Genomic DNA, 17726 nt, shown 5'->3' on the forward strand with positions numbered 1-17726 from the left:
TGTTCAAAAACATATTTTTCGGGAGCCCAAACTGCAGTGCCATATTAAGCACCAGACTGCTTCATTTACACAGCACATCAGAGCGCTGCTTGGCTCAGTAGCGCAGTAACACGTCATCATCATGTCCCACGGGCCTGAGCCGGAGCCTACAACCAGGTCAGCCCCGGGAAACCAGGTCAGGCCCGGGAAACCAGGTCATGGTGCATGGCTGCACCCAGAGGACGACCGCGTGCACGCGTGCAAACCGCAAGGAGCGTGTAACATGGAACAGGGAGGGTGGGAGACCAGGAACAGGCAGGAACATGCATATGGAGTCACGTTGGGTAAGGTGGGCGTGCTCTTGCTTATGTGTTTGTGTGTAGTGTTTGTGCATGTGTGTGTAGCGAGTGTACAGCGTGTGTGTGCGCGTGTGTAGTATGTGCGCGTGTGTGTGTGTGTGTGGGAGTGCATGTGTGCATGCTGCAGATGTGTGTCTCTGCCCACCTGGCCTAGCGGCTCTGTCTGTGGCCTCTGCCCTTGGCTCCCGGGGGGCCCGAGGGGCTGGGCCCGGACCCGCCCTCCCCGGCTTCAGCCCCTCCCTCCAGGATGACGTAGTGATCACCGGAGCAACTGAGAATGGACCGACAAAACAAGCCAATGAGGTGACAGCAGGAACATTGGAACACTGGATGCTGCAGGCAGGGGAATTAGAGCATTGCTGGATGTACTCTATTCCCTCTATTCACTCTTTATCCACCGATAATAAAGCCTGTCTGTTTCCCACAGGCAAGCATTCCAAGACCACGGCTGCACAGCAGATCTTTTCGGGGGAGAATTCCGTTGAGCGTTTGCTGCAAATTTACTGGCTCCTGCTTATTCATGCACCATTTAGCAAATTGAATTTGACAACATGAGGTAACTCCTGGGAGGAAGAAAGCGCAGGGACGCGGGCTGGGGACTTTCAGAGATTTCACGAAACGCGAAACATACGCCTTTAGGCCCAATTAAAACACAGGACGCGAGCAGTACAAACAAATCCAATTCAAATCAAGAGGATTCTGGGGAGAGGATCCTGCTGGGGAAGCCCCTTTATGGTCCTTGCCGCTAACAGCTTTGAGTGAAAGCAGCGGGGGAACGGGAGGGGAGGGGAGGGGAGCTCTTCCCAGAGACGGCAGGCTCTGCTCGTGTGCGGGAGCTCCGCGGGCAGCTGCTGCTGTTCGTAAAAGAAGCCGACGGCGCTGAACTTGATCGCGGGTTTCTCGCGGGCCTATTTTTAGCACGGCCGATGGCAAGCCTGATACGGGGGGCGGGGGGGCGGGGCATGAGCTGCAGCGGGCAGCGCTGGAGGGAGGGGGGAGGGGGAGGGGCCCAGACCGCAGCGGCGCTGGAAGGAGCCGAGCGGCGGGAAGGTGAGGGCCGGGCAGCCGAACTCTCAGCTGCCTGGGCTGCCATGCCGACGCGTTTGTGACGCCTCAGCATTCCGAGCGCCCGTGCGTTACAGCGCCAGCCTGCTAGCGACGCGCGTGCTTCACATACTGCACATTCTACACGAGCACGGGGCTCAATCACGCACACACGCTCTTATCTGAGGAATACGATTAAAGATTTAACGTTTGCCAGACTTCTAGATATTTTATATTGGTTCAATGCAGCCTACAATACACCCAAAAAAAAAAATAAAGGAAGATAATCTTTCAATAATGATGATGATCCCAAAAAATATTATCCAGGAGCTGACACCACCAGGCACATCCTTCACCGTTTACAGTCTGTGCTCAGGAAGGCCAAACACAGCCGAGAAATAAACACATAATGAATCGCCTGGCTTGTGGTAATAAATTCCCCTGCCCTCTGCACCGGAGATAGCAGCTGTAAAGTTTAAGTGAAAGTAAAAGCTAAGAGCAGCGAGCAGCGAGCAGCAGCGCGGTGAGCAGCAGGGTGAGGTAAAGGTAGGAACCTGGCTTGGCGTCGGGGCACTTGAGCACTTTTCTCACGGGCTTGGACGGCTTCTTCTCCTTCGCCTTCTCCACAGGTCTCTGCTTCGCTTTAGCATTTTCCGCCGCTACGAAGGAAAGAAGAAGAAACGCAAACCCAAAATGAACCCAGCAGTTTACAGCACGGAAGATAATGCAGAGTGAAGTGGTGGTGGTCAGGTCTCCAGTTCCCTCCATCGTGCTAACAGAGGGCTGCTGAGTTTGAGGAGGAGAACGGAGGCCAGGAATGAGGGGCTAAGGCTTTGGGCAGTCACTGTAGGAGACATGGTGGAGAGCTGCAGCAAACCAGTGCTGCTGTGGTAGTGGCGCCATGCCTGGAAAGACCGAGCCAGAACGACCTGGGTCTTAAGACCCTGTGATCGTCAGCTTTTCCAAAGTTTGGCCTGAGGCAGCCAAATATGCAAATGCAGTGTGTTCACTGTGGACATGTTGTACAAATGAATCTGAGACACAGAGTTAATGGGGGGTGGGGGGAATAAATAAATAAATAAATAAATAAATAAATAAATAAATAAATAAATGCTAATTTTTCAGAATGCAATTACTCTCAGAAAACAAGTGTCTGCAACAAAAACGTCAGTAAATATACAGCATATAAAAGGTAAAAATGCATTAAACAGTGTATATTTGGAAACAAACACCTCCTGGGCTATACTAAACACCACTAATTTTCAGAAAGTTTATATATTTCAATACCTCAAAATCATATAATTGTAAGATGGCATCCAACGGCATGTTCTATGTTCATACAAAGCTCAGCAAGGTTTCAACATAGTGATTTGGAAATGTACCGTAGCGGATAGTCCACATGCTTCATTTCATTCCTTTGTGTTTCTGCATTCAGAGTGACTGACATCATAACCCATTCCTGAGCTGCACCCATTAGATGTGAATGTGTGCCCTGTGTCTTTATGGCTTCAAGAGATGCTCACACTAAATGTACCTGTCGCACTTTTACTCTGCGTCCTGTGTGGCTCTGGTTCAGTTCCCTGCCAGTCAGTGGCTGTGAGTGTGAGTGTGAGTGTGAGTGTGAGTGTGAGTGTGAGTGTGAGTGTGAGTGTGTGTGTGTGTGAGTGTGAGTGTGAGTGTGAGTGTGTGTGCGTGCGTACGTGCGCGTGTGCGAGTAAGTGAGTGAGTGTGCGTGCGTGCGAGTGTGTGTGTGTGTGTCAGTGTGAGTGTGTGTCTGTGTGTGTGTGTCAGTGTGAGTGTGTGTGTGCGTGCGAGTGTGAGTGTGTGTGTGTGTGTGTGTGTGTGTGTCAGTGTGAGTGTGCGTGTGAGTGTGAGTGTGAGTGTGTGTGTGTGTGTGTGTGTCAGTGTGAGTGTGCGTGTGAGTGTGTGTGTGTGAGTGTGCGTGTGCGTGTGCGTGTGCGTGTGTGTGTGTGAGTGTGAGTGAGTGTGCGTGTGCGTGTGTGTGTCAGTGTGAGTGTGTGTGTGTGCGTGTGTGTGAGTGAGTGAGGGTGAGTGTGTGTGTTTCTCTGTGGGTCAGTGCTCACCCGTTAGCTGCAGAGACAGGTCCATGTACTTTCGACTCAGACCCTGGAACTCGGCTTCACGCCACACTTTGCCGTCCGGCGTGCGGACCTTGGTCTCGGTGGGGTTGAAGCCTGGGGCGGGACAGAACGCCGAATAAAAAGATGAACACAGGACTCCGGATGAAACACAGACCGCGCCTCTGAGACCGCGCCTCACCTCTGTAGATGGGCGCGGGTGGGGCGGGGGCCACCTTGCGCACGTTGGCGGCGGGCGCGGGCGCGTCGGCGGGCCCCCCCAGGCCCACGGGCTGCCGGAGGTATCCCAGCAGCCTCTCCCTCTCGGCGGCCTCCTCCAGGTGCTCGCGCTGCCGGCGGATCCTCTCCTTCAGCTTCTCCAGCTTGTCGTCGGGCTGCCGCCGCCGCAGGTTCTCCAGCCGCTGCGAGGCCGAGCCGGGGCTGGAGGACTGGGAGGTGTCCGCCGCCGCCCCCTCGGGGCCCGGGGCCCCGCCCCCGCCGGCCCCCTGCAGCGCGTCCAGGGCGGGCCGGTCGTTGAGGTAGCGCACCACCGTGCTGTCCGGCGCCGCGGAGGAGGCGGGGCTGTGGGCCTCGCGGCTCTGCCGGTCGCGCGTGTCGCTCTGGTACACCAGCCGGCTCAGACGCGCGTCCTGCGCCGGCGACGGCGGCGTCTCCGCCTGCAGGCCGTGCGCCTCCAGCTGGGAGGGGGTGAGGGGAGGGGTCGCTTCCCTAAAAAAAACAGCAGACGCCGCGAGTCCACAACTGCAGCACGTGCGTCTATACGGCAGAAATCCTGAAGAAACAGAGGCTGTCTTAGCGCACGCTTGAGTGATTACAGGACCTTGCACATGCATCACTATCATATTCAGCCAGTGTAAAAAGGCTCATTGCAGAGAGATACTGCATGCTCTTACGGCACACACTGTATCACCCCACGCAAGCAGATGAGTTCCCCTCGCCTTATGCCACTCTGCAAAATACATGCAGCCCGAAAATAACACTCGTGCCAAAATGGGTCACATTTCTGAGAGATAATGCAACCTGTTGACTGGTGAAAAATAACAGTGGAGCCTCTGTCGCATATTTGAGCTTGTTTGTTGTGATAACACGCATATGTAGGAGCAAACTGGACTGTCCGCATTTTTTTAAACTTTCCAATAAGGCACACCACAGAACAGCAGCGACAGGAACGGGGAACTGCATAAAGTACGGTACACAGCGACCACAGGATCTGCTGGCAAAATAGCTTCCTGCTTTGCTTTATAACATGTACTCATAATAAGGGGTTCTAAGTGATTTGGCCAATGCACTCATGCAACTCAAACATGGCAGTGCTGAATGTGGCCTGGAGTCACCAGAGAGACACACACTCAGAGGGCTTCAATCAGCAGACCATTACCCAGGCAGGGTACCAGTCACAGAAGCAGGGAGAGGGGACTAAGCACCCGCAAGGGAATCCAGCGAGCCAACATCCCACGTCCCCAAAAAAATGAAATGCATTTCAAGAGCATTTCCAAATACCACTGCTACTGTAAAACGACCCCTCAGAATGTGTCATTCCTTCAGTACAGGCTATATTTCCCACCCAATTCTGGCACTTACAAAGCGTAAACCTTGAATAAATACTTAAGTTGTTCCAATTTCTCATTTTTTCCATACGTTTCATTTTTGTAAAAGCCTACATATTTGTGAATCTATGTAATATGGCGGTCTCTTGTAGACTTTACAGAACTTCACATTCTAATTGTAGCTAAATACAGAAAGAGAACGCACTGAGCTGACAGTGGTGGTAGAGCCGGATGGAGCGCAGTCGCTGCCACACAAAGTCGCCACCAAAGCTCTATTCTGAGCCAGGCTTTGAGGAACGCAAATAAAACAAACAGAAAAGGAAGATAAGATTTATAACGGCTCGAGGACTGACAGCCTCATGAAGAGTTCTATAAACTCTGGCACATAAAAACAGAAAATAGCCTCCCCGCTGCATTTCAGTAGGTAGGAGCAACCAACAGAGTAGTATTTCCAGACCAGAGTGCTCAGTGAGGCTGATGCATGGTCAAACAGCCATTAATGCATTCGGGTGCTAAACCAGTAAGTGCTTTAAACACCAATAAAAGAACCTAAAAATCAATTCTAAAAGACCCAGGTAGTCAATGCGGAATGCACGCCAATGCAGTGTCGTAGAACAGATCAGGGGTGAATTATGGCAATGCATGTCAATCAGGTGAGATATGCTAAACAGGTGAGCAGCACCAAATGGTCTCTGAATAACCTGGAGCTGCTCAATAGCCTTTTTTTAGGGAGTGCAATGAACAGAGCATTACAGTAGTTTTGCCTCCTTGCAATGAATGCTGGTACTAACTTCACTTCCGGAGAGTAACTCGAGTAACCCTTACATCTTGCTTGAGATTTGCTTTGCATGCCCGACAGGTTTAACTTGTTCTCAGAGTGCTCTCTGCATTTTTGTGGTCAATGATAAGGATGCGTCCTATCCTTATGAATATAATATTAAACTTACATCTTGCTTGAGATTTGCTTTGCATGCCCGACAGGTTTAACTCGTTCTCAGAGTGCTCTCTGGGTTTTGGAGTCAATGATAAGGATGCGTCTTGTCCTTATGAATATAATAATAAACTTGACAGCGACATGACGAGCGCAGCGGCAGACAGGCAACGCAGGCAGCAGACCAGGTTGCAGACGACAACAGACAGGATGCAGGCTGACAGCAGACAGACAGCATACAGCAAACAGGCAGACAGGCAGACAGGCAGACAGGCAGACAGACAGGCAGACAGGCAGACAGGCAGACAGGCAGGCAGACAGGCAGACAGGCAGACAGACAGGCAGACAGGCAGACAGGCAGACAGGCAGGCAGACAGGCAGACAGACAGGCAGGCAGACAGGCAGACAGACAGGCAGGCAGGCAGACAGGCAGACAGACAGACAGACAGACAGGCAGGCAGGCAGGTAGTAAAGACAGCACTGTTGAACACACAGGTTCTGTTGCGCGTGCAGAAGGCCCCTGAGAGAGGGAGCGGTATCGGCCCTGACCTGTAGGAGGCCAGCGGCTCCCTGAACTCCACGCAGGTGGCCCTCCTGACGTTGCTGTCCTGCGTGGTGTTCCGGAGGGGGCTGCGCGAGCTCTTCTCGGGGCTGCGGCGGCTCCGCGCCCGGGGCTTAGAGGCCGAGCCGGCGAGCGAGGGGTGCTCCGAACGCCTCCCCTCTGCGGCGAGAAGCACGGCGGGTTAGTCCTGACACACATCGCACACGCCAGCGCAAACCTGAACAAAACGAGCCACCGCGGAAACTACAAAAATACGTATTGTATTACATGTTTATATTCCGATATGCTACATTTCATTTAGTGCTGGATGCTCTCTTAACAGTAGGGAAAAAACTACAAGCCTAGATAGGCCGAGTGGTCTTTTCCCATCATCAGGTGTTATGCAACTTATTTCACATTACCCTACTGTGAAAGGTTGGCCGGCAACGAGCTGGCCTGAGAAGGCACGTCAGCGATCTGATGTCTGTAAACGTACACCGCCCTCGCGGCTGCCGTCGGCCTGCCTCACCTCTGCGGCTGACTTTCCTGGTCGCCCCACTCGAGGTCTTCTTGGTATCCATGACAGAGTCCAACAACACCCCGGTGCCAGGAGCGGCCTCCAGGCGGTTCTCGATGTGCCGTAACTACGGGGGGGACAAACGCTGGGTTACGCGGAGACCTGAGGTCCTCGTTTTAATACGCCGTCGGTTAAGAGTCGACGGCAAACGTTACAACGCATTTTCGAACACAATTTTGCAATATCAAATGCAAAAAGTACAGAACTCGGCATAAAGGGACAACGGATGACTCCAAGCTGGGAGAATTCATTTACTCACAGCGGCTTTGGTCTGGTTCAAACTCTTAAATGCAGCCGTCAGCTCTGAAATAAAGACGAAAAGAATCTTTATGACATGAATACAAGTTGTACAGTCAAAACTACGCCACTGTGACAAACTTGGTTACCTGATGTATCAGTGAATCGAACAATCAGAAAACATCAAATTCTTATTTTAATGGGAATGTGGAGCTCAAACGAGAACACAAGAGAAGGTGACATTTTGAGGCCATTGTACTCTAGAAAGATCATATACTGACACCAGGGATGAGTCTGAGATAAAGAGTGACCCACTCAGGACCAAATGGAGCTCTTTGTGTAGGGAACCGGTTTACGTGACCTGACCTTTACTCAGTGTTAGTTCTGCCTTGCTAAGGGGCTACAGCGCTGGAGACAGAGCAGGACCGGCCCACAGCGAGGCCGGCACAGACCAGGGGAGGCGCAGAGGACAGACTGACCTAATCCAGCGGGCGGGGCAGCGCCGCCCGGGGGCGGCTCGCTCGGTCTGCGGCTCCACATCGCAGCAGCGGGCCGGCTGGGGGGGGCGGAGCAAGGAAGAGCACGTCAAATGGGTGAAGGGAATTCACAAAGAGGGGTTTCTGGGCAGGGGCAGGACGTGAAAGCAATTTGACCTGGACAGCAGTAACCTACAAGACGTTATTTTCAGTCACTCCTGGAATAAATGGAATTTTTATCTTTAGAACGTATTTGGGGTGTTTAATATCCCCATTACGTGCACACGGAGCCCTAAATAAAGCTTCTGGATGGAGCGACAGCACTGAAGGGGTTGAGGGCAAGACATTAATGTGACCTGACAGCAGGGTGCGACAGAGCAAGCGCTACCAGCCCTATCTGCTGAGTTAAGGGTAAAATTACTCACACACACACACACACACACACACACACACACACGCACGCACGCACGCACACACACGCACGCAAACACACAGACATACACGCACATTGCTTTCACACACACACATACACGCAAGCACACACGCACGCGCGCACACACACAGACACGCAAGCACACACACGCGCATTGCTTTCACACACGCACAAACTTACAGACAGGAAGAAAACCATACATCTTCCCTGACAGACTGCTGACATGCAGTATTTCCTTTCTTTGGCTGCAAAGCAGAAAAAGGCAAGAAAAAAAAAAAGAACGGGTTCTGCGACTAAACCCGCTCCGTGCAGAAATGAGGGAAAAAACAAAGACGACAAGAATGCTCCTCCGTAACACAAAAACTGATCACATCATTCAGCTCTGATCGGGTGAAGCAAACAAACAGCCCCATCAGGGCCCAAGTTCAGATGAGAAAATCCCACACATTCTGTTACCTGATATTTCACACACTTGACATTCCAAACATGTCACGAAAGCTCTCACAGTTAGGAATACATAACCTTCAAATTACTGTTGTTTTTATAGACATTTGAATGATGAGCAAGTGATGACCCACAAGAGAAGAATAATCTTGTTCAACTTAAACGTTACCAGAATATAACTTGGTGAAGCTCGCTTGCAGTTAAAGTGGCATTCTCTACAGGGCACAGAGTTAGGCTGAAGCAGGAATAAAATGACCTTATGAGTCAAAGTAGCTATTGAGCAAAATAACGGCATTATAGACTCTTGTGTTTTTTCGCTTTCCATGAGCACCTTTTCAGGGCGACCTTTGCAAGGTGACAGCAAAAATGAGGACATTTTCGGTTGTAAATTATCATCATATTTTAAGTTGACAAAAACCATGTTTCCCTTTTCTAAAAACATCTGAGTTGAACAAGCATAAAACATGGTTTTTAACCCACTGAAACACACACCTTCTTTACTGATTATACAACATAGGTTACTCGGGAGAAAATTTTGAGGAACATCTACGGGTAATCATTACAAATGTGTAACTCAGTATAAACTGTGTGCTCACACGAATCGAAGCAGCTAAACTGAAATGTCAAAATAATAACTTCAATGTCTTAAGGATCACGCACAGGAATCTAAAAGTATGACTTTCTCAGCACTAAATTTCTCTTTTCTAGAGCTGGAACTATGACTACGGCGTAACGTAGTAAGAAAAGTCAGTGATCAGGTTAACTTCACAGAAACTATGTAAAGTTTTACTGACATCATGCAGTGGGCAACGTGAGCAGTGGCAATCCTGCTGGAAGAGAAAGAATTAAAATAAATAAAATTTCATTCTGGTGTGCACTGATCCACAGTATCTCTGACCCCGGGCCGTCAGACTTTACCTACGGGCCAGTACAAAACAAGCTCTGGTGGCCCATATTAGCCTAGGACCAATTAAAAGGACCAGTGCCCACTAAAATGAGTAGCCCAACGAAAGCACCAACATGGAAATGTCACTGTAGTTCTGAACTGAACGTGTATTCTCTGTTTGGTGCAGTTACTTTGAGTTGTGCATGCTGTAGGAAAATAAAATGTAGAGCTGCTATCTGTGGCTCAATTTGTATAAAAAGTCAAAAGTCAAAAGAAACCCAATTTACGGAACTGACAGGAGCAGAAAGGTTCCTCCTCAGAGTTCTTCCCACCAGGGAGTTTTTTCTCGCCACGGTTTGAGTGTTTTTTATGCCCACTGGGTCATTTTATTTTTTTACCGTATTTGTAGGATATTTGGGAGGGACTCTGTCCTGCCTAATTTGTTATATTTCCTGTCTCTGGAAAGTGCTTGCTACAGTCCATATCTGTAAAAAGCGCCAGACAGATTAAATTTATTCGAACTGAATTAGCTAATGTAGGAAAGCATGCATTTGGTGCATGGGCCCCATTTACTTTCCTTTTGTTTGCAGAAGTAAGAAACAACACAGCTAGATGGATGTCCAGCTCTCGTTCACACACGAGCCCTGAACTCCACAGTTATAAAACTGCCTAATCAGGCCTAACAAATGTAAAAGACACTCGATGAAAAACCATCCACCTCAAGCAGGCAACACATTTTTGAGAGTGCTGCAGGCACAGCAAATCTCATGCAGAAATATAAAGAATAGCTTCAGGCCGCAAAAAAAAGAGGAACAATCTCTCTTTAATAATAAAGGAATTTCATTTTGGGCGCTGTATCTGACTTTCTTCCAACCGCTTACTTTCTTCCAGGCGGTCAAAATATACAAAACAATGAGAGCTTTTAAATACTGGTGTTCCCTGCTATTAATAGGCCTTGCACATTTTAAAAACACAGCTTAGCTGGCTGTTGGGCATCTAAAAATAATTTGGTAGCCAAAAGCATAACAGACATGGAGCTGGCTTTGAAATATTTGATCCTCTCAGTTACAAATGAAAGCTTAACAAAAGACGTTTTTAAACCACCCTTCTTATCGTTGTTTCAACTTTTCAATAATCACTGGAGTGACTAGTTTAATAATTTATGGTCATATTCCTAATTGTAACAATAACCATGACACCAGTTGCCAGTAAAGCACAAAGGAATGATGTGGATACTTCCATCAGCAAAAGGAATGGTTATGCAATTTTGGCTGTCAGAACATCTTAAAGGAAACAAGACAAATGAAGGAGGACAGGACTACATCTTATCACAGTGGTTACCCAACTTAAATCACACCACACTCACAATCAAATGGCAATTCAAACAGGACAGTAAAGGAATGAATCACAAATTCCCCTCAGAAAATGCATGAAAGCTCTGAATTGATGTTCAGATTCCTGATAAACAGAATGCAGTTCCACCCAAGCAGTTTCTCATATATATAAGCTAATTATACCCCCACTATGACAATCAGTACAATCCTGTGAGCCCCTTTTGCTCACCAACAGATTTTTCAAGAATACACGTTTTCCAGGATATGAATATATTATACTTTTAAAATTGTATCATCTGTGTTTGTAGGGGGCGGAGGAATACTTTGAGACACTTCATTTTCAAAATATTGTACTGTATCTGTATGGACACACTTATCTGTTGATGCTTCTCGCACCCGCTGCCAATTGTACAGAGCTCATTATACCCAGAAAAGCAACCAAGAGGGGTGTGCAGTATCTGTATCTGCTCAAACAACAGAACTATCTGTATTTGTATCTGCATCTGCTTGGTCTGCTAGTTACAACAGGGAACTCAAATGTACCGGCATAGCTGAAAAAGTTAATGTAAACACGTTCGCATGGCACTCGAGTAAGGCAACGTTAACGTTAGTTGACTTAGGCCGTGGTAACATTAGTTTACAGTAGTTAACAGTCTGATCTAGACAACATAGGCTAACGTTAGTTTACACAGCCAGTCATCCAACTACCATGGAAACGTCAGGTCGAGCCGAAAACCCATCTTTTGTAAACTGACGTTAAGTCTAGCTAATCGTACTTTTAGGAAAGTGTGTTTCTGTGTTGTGCAATAATAACCGTGATTAATGCTGATGTCACACTTATTTGTACTCCATAGTGGATAACATTAGCCCTCTACCGGCGTTAGTCAACAATAAAGATGGGCAAGTAACAATTCAATGACATCATTTTCACTATCCAGAATGGCCAGCTATTTAGCTTCCTCACTTTGACCTAGCTAGCTAGTTGTTACTGTAACACTAGCCAACTGGCTGTCTCTATTCAGGTTTGCTACCGAGCCAAGTGCCTACTTATCTCATTGTTACAGATATCTGGAGCAGCAAACAAGAACAAGAAAAAACACAAAACAATGTAATTAGCCTAGCAGCTCCCAATTACGCGAATTAGTGTTAATAACAGCAACGACGTCAGCAAACAGTAGGCTAGTTCTTAAAATGCCGATATGGCTAACCAGTTTGTTAGCGAAGGTGCCACCGTTAGCGTTATTTACTAAGGTTGCTACCTTAGTGACGTCCGGCGGCAGTTCTCGGATAGCAGCTTCTTTCCGATGTCACCTTCTCAAAAGATACAGTGGCATGTCTGCAGGCAACAGTTCCCAAACGCTATATTGTGATACCGTCCTCAATTCTGTTTTCACCTTGTTTTTCAACTTGATTGACGAGTTATCCAAAACCACAAAGTATTCAGGCCGCTTGATCCTATAACGTTTGAACGCTCATAATCCTATGGATCTTGCAGCTACTAGCTAACTTCTCTATCGTGCTTGTCCTCTAATGCGGGCTAACGTCCTGTAGCAGTAAGTATTTTCCTTGTTGACTGGATACGTAGAAGTCTTCCCAAGAGGCAGTTCAACTAGCTACCCGCCTCTCAACTTGTGTTTTCCCGGTTTATACTGGAGATTCAGCTAGCCGTTGGTTTGCTCGTCCGCCATTAACCAAACAACTGGAAAAGACAGGAAACCAGTGAGTCAGACAGGCGCCTTTGCTCGCGGGAGTGTGGTAACATCGCGAGAGGAAGTAGCTTTACGTTCGTTTGCAAAATGGCCAGTTTAGCAGGTAGCTAGTGTTTTGTGGATGTGTCAAAGGTTATATTTTATAACCATGGATGCAGGACAACTGTATCGTAAAGGACAACGTGTACGCTTTGAGTTAATACAAGTTAAAATGTACCAGAAAGTTGAATTATGCAGCTTTCAGGCTTACTAAACCAGAGACAGCGTTGTTGAACATAGAACAAAGACCGCAATGTGGGATCCTAGTTGCCTCTGGATAAATGCGTGACCTGTCATTCATGTGAACATTTTATCCACTGAACCGTATGATAAAGATCAGTGAAACTGCACCGATGCAGCGCAGACCAGACCGACAATGCGGCTAATATGATCAAAGCTAAAATGCTCACGTTGTTTTACGCATGAAAGAGTAAACTTAATTAAAACTAACTTAATTAGACATCCTGACCTGTGGTCCGTTTGTGTGAGATGACACCCCCGTGTCTTCTGTGTGCGCAGATTTGAAGCTCAATTACTGTTGTCATTGCATACAAAAACATGCTAATAAAGGAGAAAGGGAAAGTGTCATGATAAAAATGCAGATACCTGCAAAGCCGCTCAGTAGCCTAGTTGCTGCCAATTAATCGTGATCTTTACACAAAACACGAATAGACAAAAGTTCTGCGTGGAAGTATCCGTGGCTTGTCATAATCGCAAGCATCGACCTCGTATAATTTATTGAAAAATCTCAAATCTTGGTCGGATGAGGGTTAGGGATGCAGTTTAAAGAATAATTGATTATGTGACAGTGAAATAAAATTGATTGTTTTCCATTTGAAAAAGATAGATATTTTATCTGCATATAATAAACAAAGGTGAAATGCAGAAGTCACTGTCAGAGTAACACGTAAAACATGTATCGTCAAATGATTACTTGTTGCAAATAGTCGTAGCCTACATGACGGTACATTTATGGATGACTGTCATCCTACAATTCAATAATTTTATTTAGGCTAGATCCAAATTTAAAATATATAGGTGTCTATGGACAATATTGAGTATATAAATAAACATAACTCTATCTGAGCATACATTCTGAAGAATTTGAAGCATGAACTAAAAATAAATAAATAAAAAAACAAGTGAAATACACGTCACAACATGAAACGGGGAACTATTGCTCAACCATGTGTTTTCCCTGACCCAGGGGAAACCAAATGTGTATATTACAAATTGATTAAGCCCACGCCTGCCACTTAGTGGCGGTAAAGCAAAATGACAGGCGGTAGCGTTTAAGCTTTTCATAGCTCAATGTCTGTGCTAGCCTTTTCAGTCTTTTTTGAAGTTATGAAGGTAAGGGGCCTTTTGTATTTTTATAGTCATGTTTCAACAGCCTATATTAAAATATTCTGTATATATTTATATGAAAATTTTGAGGGAGACGTCATGGTGTTTCTTATGTTACAGTAATCGGGCCAATGTTACAATTAAATGTCTTTTGCTCATTCCAGACCACAGCAAAGATATTAGCAGAAATAAAAAACAGTAATAGCGTTTGTCTGACTCTCAATTGCTGCAGCAAGGAGACAGTATGCAACTGTTTGCTATGCGTGGTGTTTTGACAAATTAGTTATGTTGTTTGCAACACTGATGGGGGTAGTGGGGATAATGGCACTCAGTACCATAATTATGATAGCTGTATTTTCAATCTGGCTATAAAAGACCATATTTGTCTCTGAATAACACAATTATAAATACACTCATATAAATATAACAATATAAGAGGTGCATGAAAAGAGTCAGTTGGCTCACCAACTATTTTCAATGAAAAAAGTGGTGTGTGTGTGTGTGTGTGTGTATGTATGCATGCGTGTAACTGTGTGCTTGTACTTCTAATGAGTTTTGTTGCCTCAAACACAAAAACCAAACTTGCAGTGATTATGACAACTTATGTCAACTTTAATCACAACTTTAACTTTTTTTTTTCAAAAGTTGTAAAATATAAAAAATAACTTAGCACATAAAACAAAATATATGTGATTGTATTACTTTGTTCCTCATTGTTTGTCTACATCAGGTCTTTACTTGGTTGATGTTTAGCAAAGTTATTTGGAATAGGCACATTGAGCTCATAAATAACTGAGAATGAAGAAAAGTGAAGTATGCAGGTATAATTTGCAGGACATGCACGTCATGAGAATTAAATGTTTCAAAGTAAAAGTACTCTAACATTTTTGGTGAGTCAATTGAACAACTTTTCATTGAAACAGGTTTTCACTTTTGTAAAGGGATAGATTAAAAGCATTCATCTGTTCTGTGATGCAAAGTCCCACTGTAAATTGCTTCTCCCTCGTCTGGCCTACCAGCCATGGAAAGTGTTTATCTTATTTAGATGTGTAGGAGGTGCAAGCACAGCTATCAGCACGGGTGTGTAGTAAAGTGTTTTACAAATATACAATAATATACTAGGAGTTCCCATATCCCTGGTTGATGACCTCTGAATTAGTAGATGAAGAGAAGTTCAATCACTAATGTTTAGATAAATAGCTCACTTTTTATGAATTACAGTTTGAACTTTAAAACTTGAAAACAGCCTCCACTGGAGCAAGTGGTAATTTTGGTAAATATGCAGATTGCCATTTTACCAAGGATGCTCAACAAGAAATTAAGTCCTCCTCTAGGCATCCTTGACACATCTGTCACAGATTCATTTGTGCCACAGACAACATGTTAAATATTTATTTATTAGTCACCAGCCAGATTAAAATAACAGACACATTGACTGATAAAAATGTCTTTTTTACATTTTGTCTTTTCAGACAGAGTGGGGGACCTTTGTCAGGAACATTGTCAGCTATGAAAATCTACCAAAGTATTACAAAGTATCAATGCCCACATAGCTTTTATGTAACCACTGTCTTTTAACCACACATGACTATTCTCCTGATATAGTATGTGTATCTTGGAACACAAAAACATGTTGCAGTGACAATATTTTCAGAAATATTATTTATGTAATTTTATTCAATGTCTCTTGTAGTGTAGGTTTCAGCACAGCATATGGCTCTTAAGATTAAGACTATACACTCATGTCCCCTACAGGGGATAAAATGAATTGCTGGGTCTTAGGAGGCTATGGAAATGAAACCCTCCTATTCCCCCAAAACCAATTAAACTAAAACTCTGGTTCTGACTAAGCTACTCTCCATAACAAACTGAGCATCTTCTTCCTAGGGTGCCTGCCTTCCAATACCATCAGCCACGCCCACGAGCATCACCGAACAATTCCAGACCACTGCTCCAACTCAAAATAATGTTTGTGCTCCTCTTTGGTTGCCACATCTACTACTTCCTTCCTTTGCTATGCTATTGATTTACTATTATTTGTTTTTGTAATATTTTCCCTCTGTCTTCTTATTTGTTGTGCCAGACCTCGTGACATCATACGTAAAATAGGCTACTGACATATGTTGTCCTGTGATATTGCCCAATTCTATAGCACATTTTCCATATGACATTTTTAATAGCGTTAATACATCACGGCTTGTGAAGGGTGCAGAATAAATAAAACAATGAAATTAATTGTTAATCAGAATTAAAAAGGAATCAGCTCAAGACTTGTTCATGTAATATGAACTCTGCAGTGTGTCACTGAATTCATGCTATTGAGGTCGTAATGTGGGGGCATTCGCACGTCATTACCTACACTTGTTCAAAAAATATGTCAAACCAACCAAAAAAAATTAGCGCTCTTTTAAATTCATTAACTGTTAGGCTATATGTTATCAATTTGCGTTATATGTCAAATATTGTCGCACAAACAATTCTATTCCGCTGGTTTTGCATAGTTAATAACTCCTTTTTATACCCACAGAGTCTGAGACAGCGGAAGATACCGGCGTATGCTACGTGCAAATAGCACTAGGCTAACTAATTTAGCAACCTCGTTTAATTAACACAGATAATTGTATTGCCTTTTTGTCCATAACGTAATTGTCGCTCTACTGAAACTCGTGTTAGCTTCGGGGTGGGTGTAGAAATTACTTCACGGAAAGAAATAGGCTAAATCTTGGCGACACAGCGGTAGCCCAGTGGTTACTAATCGTCTACATTTCTGTGCAACCCTGCTGTAAATCATTGGAATCTAAAATCAAAATGAATGAGAACCAACGCAAAATAACTCTCTTTAGGCAGGGACTACTCAACATATCAGACTGGCGACTGCATCGTATACGATTTGAGAAAACATTTAATTTATTGGCTATAATTTGACTACGGATATGCACTACAATTTTGACAACGATCAGAATATTTATTTTTTGTTACTGGTTAATTATGTATAATTATGTATGTTCTTTAATTACCCAGGACTCGTGGCTATGCCCCCCCCCCCCCACTTCTTTCTGGTGTACTAACCTCTGTTTCAAAACTGGGAGGCGATAGCAGATAACCCTCGTTTTCTCTGCGCGCTTGCCAGTCAAATCGCTTATCCACGCAAGGAAACTGGGGAGACAACACATTATTCTGACTAAGCTTTTACTCTGGAAGGAGTACAAAGGCAACATGGGACAACATCGTTTTTAGGTAAAGTAACGACAATGATCAATTAATTTAGTTATTTTTGCTTAACTGCAAATATGTAATTTAGCCTGCTGTTCAACGTCAGAATAACACTTGTAGCTTTGACATTCACAACGCGTTGATTGTAATTGTGCATAAAAAGCTACAACGCTTTTCATACGAGCATAAAACAGCTGTTGAACTTAGGCTACTATTGTTTATGTTTGGTTTGCCTTAGTGCAATGGATTTTGTTCTAATTATGTTTTGTAAAAATGTGCTGGGCGTGCAAACTTTCGCATTCCTTGCAGATGTTGTTTCAATGGGAAACAGTTTGCGCGTCTGTTGTTTTACCAGTAGCATAACACCGGACTCGGGCAACCTGTTTGCTTTACTGACCGCTTGCGTTTGCCCAGTCACAGAACTTCGGATGTGAAGGTATTTGTACACGCTTTTATTGACGAACATAAAATACTGTTTTTATGTTGCGCTGGTATTTACATTGATTTCAGCCCAACAGTAGCCTATGCTGG

The 17726-nt window shown here is 45.2% G+C and overlaps 2 protein-coding genes across 5 annotated transcripts in view; one reads left to right on the forward strand and one right to left on the reverse strand.

Moving 5' to 3' along the window:
- The window catches only part of cep350 (centrosomal protein 350), a 40476-nt gene extending 27853 nt beyond the window's left edge, over positions 1 to 12623 (reverse strand). For 2 of the 4 annotated variants that reach the window (XM_064333285.1, XM_064333284.1), the window contains exons 1-9: positions 12147 to 12623; positions 7794 to 7870; positions 7337 to 7380; positions 7030 to 7144; positions 6509 to 6680; positions 3663 to 4189; positions 3467 to 3577; positions 1937 to 2041; positions 484 to 609 (exon numbers count right to left, since the gene is read on the reverse strand). In XM_064333285.1, coding sequence (XP_064189355.1) covers positions 484 to 609; positions 1937 to 2041; positions 3467 to 3577; positions 3663 to 4189; positions 6509 to 6680; positions 7030 to 7144; positions 7337 to 7380; positions 7794 to 7854 — 1261 coding nt within the window. In that variant the 5' untranslated portion in view covers positions 7855 to 7870; positions 12147 to 12623. The remainder of the gene's footprint in view (positions 1 to 483; positions 610 to 1936; positions 2042 to 3466; positions 3578 to 3662; positions 4190 to 6508; positions 6681 to 7029; positions 7145 to 7336; positions 7381 to 7793; positions 7871 to 12146) is intronic. The other 2 variants (XM_064333286.1, XM_064333287.1) reach the window with 2 other exon arrangements.
- A 4036-nt stretch (positions 12624 to 16659) lies between these two features.
- Positions 16660 to 17726, forward strand: part of LOC135253692 (voltage-dependent R-type calcium channel subunit alpha-1E) — a 135513-nt gene continuing 134446 nt past the window's right edge. Inside the window, exon 1 of the mRNA XM_064333288.1 lies at positions 16660 to 17219. The gene's annotated coding sequence lies outside the window, so the exon portion shown is untranslated. The remainder of the gene's footprint in view (positions 17220 to 17726) is intronic.

The sequence above is a fragment of the Anguilla rostrata genome, chromosome 4 (genome assembly GCF_018555375.3).
Source record: "Anguilla rostrata isolate EN2019 chromosome 4, ASM1855537v3, whole genome shotgun sequence".
NCBI lineage: Eukaryota > Metazoa > Chordata > Actinopteri > Anguilliformes > Anguillidae > Anguilla > Anguilla rostrata.